The 9175-nt window shown below is 36.0% G+C and overlaps 1 protein-coding gene across 1 annotated transcript in view; it reads right to left on the reverse strand.

Annotated features, from left to right (window-relative positions):
• The window catches only part of LOC127787295 (3-ketoacyl CoA thiolase 1, peroxisomal-like), a 3906-nt gene extending 745 nt beyond the window's left edge, over positions 1-3161 (reverse strand). Inside the window, exons 1-12 of the mRNA XM_052315266.1 lie at positions 2964-3161; positions 2774-2850; positions 2582-2666; positions 2195-2321; positions 1970-2068; positions 1825-1892; positions 1570-1677; positions 1402-1479; positions 1192-1324; positions 988-1084; positions 217-340; positions 32-140 (exon numbers count right to left, since the gene is read on the reverse strand). Of these exons, the coding sequence (XP_052171226.1) occupies positions 32-140; positions 217-340; positions 988-1084; positions 1192-1324; positions 1402-1479; positions 1570-1677; positions 1825-1892; positions 1970-2068; positions 2195-2321; positions 2582-2666; positions 2774-2850; positions 2964-3128 (1270 nt within the window). The 5' untranslated portion in view covers positions 3129-3161. The remainder of the gene's footprint in view (positions 1-31; positions 141-216; positions 341-987; positions 1085-1191; positions 1325-1401; positions 1480-1569; positions 1678-1824; positions 1893-1969; positions 2069-2194; positions 2322-2581; positions 2667-2773; positions 2851-2963) is intronic.
• Between the last annotated feature and the right edge of the window lie 6014 nt (positions 3162-9175).

Below are 9175 nucleotides of genomic sequence, written 5' to 3' on the forward strand. Positions count from 1 at the left end.
GCTTTGTGAAACAGATTGTTGTGGTAATTACCTGTAGCGCCCAAAGGATGCCCGAGAGCTATTGCACCTCCATTGACATTTACTTTTTCAGTGTCAAGCGCCAGCTTCTTGCAGCAATAAACAAACTGGGATGCAAATGCCTGCACAAAAGAACATGAGTATCTCGCTGCAAGTTGTCCTAGTGCTTGGGAAGTTAGGGTTTTCATGATCCATCACCTCGTTTATTTCAAACAGGTCAATGTCATTGAGCTCAAGGCCAGCGGATTTCACTGCAGCTGGAATCGCTACGGCCGGGCCGATGCCCATGACGGCAGGATCCACCCCAGCAGCGGCAAAACTCCTGCATGCCAACATAACTGCACTTCAAACTGGCAGGGAACACACTTAAAACATATTACTTACATTTAATTGTCGTCTTGATCAAGAAATTAGAACTTAAAATTGGTAATTACTTCGTATTATGGACCTCTTAAATAATCTGAACTTGCCACTCTAGGAAATCCATGATCATACAAACTAAGAATTTGCATAAACCCAACAGGAAGAAGCCAAAATTAAAGTTCACTGTCTTGATATCTATAAAGAGAAAATTTTTCTCAAACTAAAGCCCAAAAAGCATATGGAGCCATGAGTTGTGTTAGCATGGTGTTCTTAATTTGTAGTCAAACCAGTCGGTAGAAAAGAAGATCAGTATGCTACAAGGTTACCCACTCTTTTCCTCTCTGCTTCCATTTTCACACTCTTCAGTTACCAAACTAAGTAAATAAGTTAGCAAACTGCTGAACACATACGTCCAAATGGAACAAAATTGATAATAAGCTCACAAGGTATTGTATAAAGTCAGTGTTATTGGAATGTAGGTCAGGGGCCGCTTTTTCAATGCATGAATAGCCCTTTTTCCATATATGCTTCCAAGTAAATCATGAGATCTCCAAATTCTTTTAGACTTTGCACATTTGGAACAAAACTCCAAGGGTAATAATGTACCTAAACACACCAAGAATTGGAAGTCCCTTCTGCATGGCGACACTTCTCTTCATGAGTAGGACTGCTCCGGCACCATCACTCACCTGGCTGGCGTTCCCTAGAAAATAAAGCAGCAATAAATTCAGGTAAAGTTGCCGACTTTACAGCATCCAAAGAATTCCTGGAATTCAAAGTAAATCATTTCAGAAGCCCACAACTAAGTACCAGCGGTCGTGGATCCATCCTTCTTGAACGCAGGCCTCAACTTTGCCAGATCTGCTATATTTGTGTTTGGTCGAATTCCCTCATCCACGGAAATGGTAACAGGCTTCTCCTCACCAGTTTTAGGATCGACAATCTTTGAAAATTATTCATCAGTTAGAAATGTGAAGGCAAGAGATTTTATTAACAGAAGTGAATTCAACAGTAATCCACCTTTGTAGAAACTGGAACAATTTCATCTTTGAATTTTCCAGATGCGGTTGCTGCAGCGGCGCGCTTGTGAGATTCAACCTATTGATATTAATCCAAAAGACAGCATTTTTTACTCCATAAACTCTGTTCTACAATATAAATTCACACACACAGATCTCAAGGACTCACAGCAGCCTGGTCTTGCTCTTGCCTGGTAACACCATAGTATTCTGCAACATTTTCAGAAGTAATTCCCATGGGAAGAAGACAATCTCGGGCTTGACGAAAGCTCTGCGCCTGTTAATACCATAAATAATAAGTCTTAGAAACCGCGCAACAATAAATAGTATAAATCACAAGCCTTAATCCCAGTATGTGGATCAATGGCCATATCCTTGAAAGCCACTCAAATATGAAAACTTTATGAACAGACTATACACGTACACGTGGGTTAACTTTGTGAGGCCTGCTAATCTGGTCTACTGTCATGGATTCCACTCCAGCAGCAATGCCTGCATTGAGAACAGATGTTAAAATGAAAGGCAGTGGAACCATTCGGAGTGGGTGTAGTTTCATGATTCAACCTTACCTATATCATAAAGTCCTGCGTTTATGGAGACGGCAACATCAGCAACTGCTTGGAGACCAGACGAGCATTGCCTATTGACTGTTCTGATGGGTACGGTTTCTGTGTGAAACATTATCACACTCAGAGAGGGGGAAAAAGGGGAAAGTGCTATAGCGAACACTGATTTACTTTATCATCAAACGCAAACGTTGTTAAATATACGGAAAGACTGCGATGACAAAATACCAGGAAAACCAGCGTAGAACGCAGCCATCCTGCATTCAATGGCTCTTTCTGAACCCGGTGCCAAAACCGTACCAACAACTATATCTCCCACCTCTTTAGGGTTCAAATTTGTTTTCTGTATCACTGCCTACAGTGCACAAGGATCAAATGAGAACCTAGAAATACGGGTCCGATAAGTGCATATAACCATGAAATGGCTCTTTTATCTGATTTTTTTTATCTTTTCAATGAGCCTTAAGAAAACGCAAAGCTTAAATGAAATAAAATAAGGTAAAGAAAAATGAAGAGTTCATCTTTTAGCTCAACTCAATCCTAGCAGAAGAATTCAAATTCCCTATCCACTGCCAACCAATTTCGAGCCAAACTTCTTATATGCATCTAACTAACCTTCAGAACAGAAGCAAGCAGATCATCCGGAAAGGTATCCTTGAAACCACCACGTTTTGCTTTGCAAATGGCAGTCCTGTATGCACTATTAGAAGGATATTTGCAGAAAAGCATTAGAAGATTAGGCAAATGGATTGTAAGCTCCATTGTTAACAAATCATATAATCATATGGTGGAGATCAAGTAACTTACGCCACAATTACAATATCATCTGCAAAAGCAGCTGTCCGATGATAAGCAGCGCTATCTCCGGACAGACAAACCGAAGCCTGGCCAAGCCAGAACAAAATCAATGCCATAGCACAACTCTTTAACCTACTCGAAACAAGAAAACCGGAAATCGAGGACGCGTTGCATATTACACATACGATTGAAGACTTACAGAGAGGGAAGAATCCAGGCCTTGACGAGACGAGAATGAAGAAGAAGAGGGACGAAGATGTTCCAGCAGAACTCTCTGTCTATTGATGGCTCTCTCCATCTCTCTCTCTCTCTCTGTGCAGTGTGTGCAATTCGGAAATGCACAGGCTATCGTTCTCTTAAGCATTTAAGAAGACGACCAAGACCTTAACCGAAACCCCCGCGAAATTCAGTGGAATCTCAAGCGACTTTTTCTTGATCTTAATCCCCTATGTTTTACTTTTAATTTTTTTTATTTTTATTATCATAAAAAAACTCAAAAAATCCTTATATCACATTCAGCTTTCGACTTGACTCCTCTTGTCTTTTTAAAATTTACAATTCTTTCTTCTTCTCAATTCATGGTGCACGAATACATAATTCATCTCAATTCATGGTGCACGAATAGATAATACACAAGCTAAGAATTTGGAAGTACGTCTCTTTGAATAAAGATAATTAAATGCACAATCTTATACAAAGACAAATTTAAATTCATAATTTTACCATTTTTTAAAATTTTAAATGCGTGCAATAATTAAATATGCTACCTAAGGGATCTTTTTTTTTAAAATGTTATTTAGATATTTAAAATATTTATTTATTAATATGTTATATTTTATATTAATATATAAAAATTATTTAAAATATTATGATTAAATACAAAAATAATTTTCTTTTTTATTTTCTGAACTCTCAAAAAATTCAAGTAAAAACGTTGCGAACATTTTTCCCGTGACGTTTGTTAATGGTTGCGTTGCTTCTTGCTGGGCCCACCTCTATTCTTTTGCAGGGCCCATTAATTTAACAAATAATTTTTATAAATTGATGTGATGTATATTTATTTATAAATAAAATTATTATAAATTTATATATATCACTTTACCTTGTGAAGATTGTTTATCAAATTTATTTGTGCCTATAATATTTTGTTAATCCAAACATCCACGCATTTCTTAAGCAACTAATTAGCTCTACTACAATATTTTTTGAAACCATAGGATAGCGGGTTAACCCGACCCTAGTGGGATATAAAATGGCATTTGGGAGCAGGCCAAACAGTTGCAAGCCTTCTCAGTCTACCATTCCTTGCACTTGCTTTGTTGCTCTTCACTCAAATTCAGTAAGATCCAACCATTTTGTTTTATTTTTTTAGGTATATAGGTCACCAGTTGAAGACAATTTTAATGGTCAGATGATTGGAATTTGCCATAGACGGTGGTTGAGTAGTTTTTTTAAAATAAATTAATTTTTAAATCTAATAAAATTTAACTATTAAATTATTTTAATTTTTTAGTACGTGAGTTACAAGACTAAGTCGATTTTAATGATCCATTTTAATTGTCCGAATCTGCCATAAACAATGCCCGACGAGACTCTCACATGCCATTTTATATTCTGATTTAAGTGAACTAAGTGAAACCGACATCCTATTATTTTAACTAGAAAACGAAAATCTTTTTTCATAATAAAATATAATTAATATAACACAAAAAATGTGTTATGGTTTGGAAGTACAACACCCTCCATAACACAGCACCCTCAACTCAATTAATACTATTCAAATTAGAACTTAATTCTATAATCAATTTATTTCATTTCATTTGAGCTGAATTAATCTGATTTTGCTTTATAATTAAATTAATCTATAAACGTAGACCTTACATTTAATTTCATTTTACTAACGTCCCAATCGCATCAAATGACAAACTTTTGGTGGGTGCGGCCGCGTTGTTGTCCCTTTTCCAAAGCACTTTGAATTCAAACCTATGACAAAAGACTTTGAATTCACACTTACCTAACCAATTTCATTCACATTTTCTCTCCTTTTATTCATTATTATAATAGGATAGTGTTAATTATTATTTTAAAAAAATATTTAAGTAGTAATAATATACTTTATTTTTAATTTTATTAATTTATAATAAATCCATCATTTTTTAAACCATTTAAGTAGCGTTTGTTAAAATGAATATTAAGATAGAGTTAAAATATTTTCCGAACCAAAATATGAAATGGTCAGAATAAGATTAGAAAAGTATTTTAAAATTTTTATTAAATTATTTATTAAATTTTTTAGAATGTACTAGAGAACATATATGTCATTCTTAAGATGAGAAAAAGATAAACATATTTAAAAAATATCATATGAGAAATCACATGACTTCTTTTTTAAGAGTCATCAAATAAGTTTAACAAATATATTAAAAAGAACAAAAGTATAGAATATTTTTCATATTTTATTTTATTTTATTTTATTTTTTTTGTCTATATCTTGATTAATAGATACTATCTTAATTTATTATATTTTATTTAAAAATAATATATATTTATTGTTGCTTAAAACAAGAGGTAACATTACCCATTATAATAATTTGGGTTTTGCGAACGAGTGTCCTTATTTTAACACACTCATTACAGTGCATTTAATATATTTTATTTTTAACATCTAAACACTTATATTAATTAGTAATAAATATGTCATATTTTTAAATATTTTACTGATCAATAAAAGTATTCGAATATTAAAAATAAAGTGTATTAAACATATGTTTAACGAGTGCAACATTTTTTTAACAAAACCTTAATAATATTCCTTATATCGATATCAAAGGATCAAAGAAAAAGATATAAATCTAACAAAACTTTCTTTAACTTGTGTACAGATATATATATTCACAAAACTGCAATGGTAATTTAAAAAAAAAAAAAAAAAAAAAAGGACAATTGGGTGCACAAAGCTCCTGTAATTATAGAAGTTATAGATATAAACAACCTCAAGTCTAATCTTAAAAAAAAAAAAAAAAAAGTCCTCTCATATGTCCAAAAGAATGAACAAATCAAAAGCTGAGACTAATTACAGAAGGCGAGACGAAACAAAGAGATGTCATGCATTCAACGCAAGGAATGAACACAAACTGCCGCAATTCATTCTATCCACAGGCTCAGGTTACAGCCTCAAAGGCCATCAACGTCCTACCCAATGTTTTCCATCAAAACACCAGGGAGTTCGGGTTTCTGATGTGATGCCATGAAAGCATATGTGGTCTGGGGTGGTCTTACATGGTGATGCCAGCCCTCGTTTGTTTTGGCACATGATTTTGTCCTTTGGCATCGACTGAAGCATGCATAGATAGATCGCAACCTAACTGTAACCTCGGTAAATGATGGCCGGTCTTCAGGGTTGGTTGCCCAGCACTGTTCCATCAGGTTCTTCCAGTCGGGATGTCACTGCTCTAGAATAGGTGGTCTTCAGCGTTGGTTAATAAATTAATTTTCAAATTTAATGAGATTTAACCGTGGAATCATTTTGATTTTTAGGTATATGAGTCACAAGACTAAATCGATTTCCCTGATCAATTCTAATTATCTGAATCTGCCATAGATGGTATCCTCCGACTCCGAGACCCCTACATGCCATTTTATATCTTAATCCAAATGGGCTGAGCTGACCCAACATCATGTAATTTTAATTACAACATGTATTGTGAAAAGCATTTCTCATAATAAAATATAATTAATATAAAAATAAAAAATATACTGTAAAAATAAAGGATACAAATACAATCTAACACGGAAAATGTAATATGGTTTGGAAGTACAGCAGCCTCAACTCAATTAGTATTATTCAAATTAGAACCTAATTCTATAACCAATTTAATTTAAGAATAATGTTATTGGTACACTTTTATGTATATTTTGGACTACATAAAGGTATTTCAATGCCAAAAATATTTCTCATGGGGCATATAGAGGCGCGTGAGGAGAACGGAGGTGAGGGATATTTTGGTCATAATATCCTTTTGTGTAGTCCAAGATATACAAAAATAATATACATCTAGCATATGTAATATCCCAAAATTTAAAAATAAATAATAATTATTCAAACCGGTGTTTGAGGATATTATTGAATATTTGAGGAATTAAGAAAAATGATGAATTATGTAATTTTGAGGAAATAGGAAATTTATGTTTAATTAATTTAATTGGTGTTAATAGTAATTATTAGTAATTTGGAAGTATTTATGGAAATAAGAAAATAAATTAAATTAGTGAAATTTCTGGGATGTTTGGAGTATAAGTGTAATAAGGGAAAATAGGTATTAGGGTGTGTGTGTAATTAAAGGAACTTGTGGGTGTTAAAATGTAATTTCCGGAGCTGCCGTGGGATTACCTTAAAACTAATTTAGTGTGCACATAGGTTGAAGAGTGCAAGCAGCGCGGGCGGTCGCGCGCGCGTATGGCCAAGCAAGGGACGCAGGATCGAGCTGGGCTGGGAGCATGCACGCGCTGGAGGAATTTTGTTGGATTTTATTAAGCCTCAAGCGCCCAAAACGGCGTCGTTTTGAGGCTGAGGCGGTGCTGCGCTGGGCTGCCACGCGGCAGCGTCTGGAGCTCCATTTCCTTGCTTTTAATTGCTGATTTTCAGCGAATTCGAGGGTTCATTTCGGGCAATTCCAGAGAGCAAAAATAGGAGAAGAAACAGCGCGCAGCAAGGGAAAAAAATGGAGGAATTTGAGGGAAAACCAAGATTAAACTTGGTTTAAATGGATTTTAATTAATCAGGTAAGTAAAGAATTGTGTGTTAATTAATCTGTACGGTTGGAATTTAATTCTTGGGCTCAATTTTATTAATTTTGGGAGTTTAATCTAATTTACAGCGTGTATTAGTTTGGTGATGTTTAAGCGTGGAAACGTTGTAATCAGCTAAACGAGACAAGTTCTCCTCTACCCTTGCGATCTATTTCCATTTGGAGAATCCCTTGTCTTCCCTTAATTCGGTTTGATTTTTGCATATTAATGATACGAATTAGGGATGTTTTGAGCATGATTTAATTTAAAAGAAATATGAGATTTATTGGGATTTTATTTACGAGATGCCTATGTGGGATTTAGATGGCTAAATTAATTATATTATACGGTTAGACTTAATTAATGTGAGTCTCGAGTTTTATTAATTGTTATCAAACGTTTTTAAACGTTTTACTTCGCAGCGGGAATCCAAGAAATGGAGGAAACGGCCGTGTAAAAGCAAGCTCTTAACCCTCTCTTCTTAATCTTTAATTCCCGTGAAAGACCCCGTGATTTCCTGTATATTATCACCTCCCTTACTCTAATTCGGCGCATAGCCTTATTTGTTGGATTATTATCCATTTGTATTTATGTAAATTAAATCTAGGACTTCTAGAGTTTTATTTGTTGTGAGTTTACGGGGGTTTGTATCGCCCCCATTCCTTTGGGAATGATGCTGAACCAGTTTGGGAACTAGGTTTCTAGACGTGCGGGTTTATTTACGATTTTATCGGATTTATTTACAGCTTTCTCGGATTTATTTATGGTATGGTTAGAGCTATCGAGCAGTAGGGCAGGGGTCGGTTGTTGGTGATGTTGGGGTAGACTATTATACGGCCCTGAAGTGGACCGTCGGGTGGACACTCCTTATCACTGGCCGTTGACCGGTGCCGGGCACTGTTGATTAGCTCTGCCAGTATGTGATTTACTGCACGTTTAGATTTATTATATTGTTGTCCATGATTTGATATGCACATGGGTACGGGTTGCATATTGGGATATTCATTTATTGAGTATGCTTGGACACGGACATGCTAGCTTGGTCAGGTTGCATCTAGCACGGGCATATGCATCGCGTGTGGTTTACTATGTGGGCGGAGTATGGCCTGATGCTTGGATGTATGGGCGCCTTGTATCATGTTGATGCTCATTACGCCATTACATTTTATGTGCATTGCATGGATACTGGTAGTATTTAGTTCTCGGACGGGAGTACCGTTCCGAGGGAGCCTATGGCTCGGCAGTCGGGAGTACCGACAGGGACAGGTGTCGGGAGTACCGACATGGACGGGTGATGGGAGTACCGACCCGGGACAACGCGCACAGATTGGCTGAAGGTATTTGTTACCGTCCAGGGCAGCGACAGGTTGGAATGGGACTTGGGTGCCAGGTGTCTTGTGTGGGCCCCAAGGACCGGTATATGTTTTTATTATGCTATGCTATTGTGTTGTAGCGTCTCATGGCTTGTGTGTACCTGGGGGTTTATTCTGGGTTGAGATTTCTGGTTTTGTGTAGCTTGCAGCCTTTCTTTCCTTATGCTTGCTGAGTCTCTCGACTCACTTTATTTTTCCATCATTCCAGGTAATGACAACGTGGGCCATGGCAAGGGAGTCATCTTTTAGC

Source organism: Diospyros lotus, chromosome 12, assembly GCF_014633365.1.
Source record: "Diospyros lotus cultivar Yz01 chromosome 12, ASM1463336v1, whole genome shotgun sequence".
NCBI lineage: Eukaryota > Viridiplantae > Streptophyta > Magnoliopsida > Ericales > Ebenaceae > Diospyros > Diospyros lotus.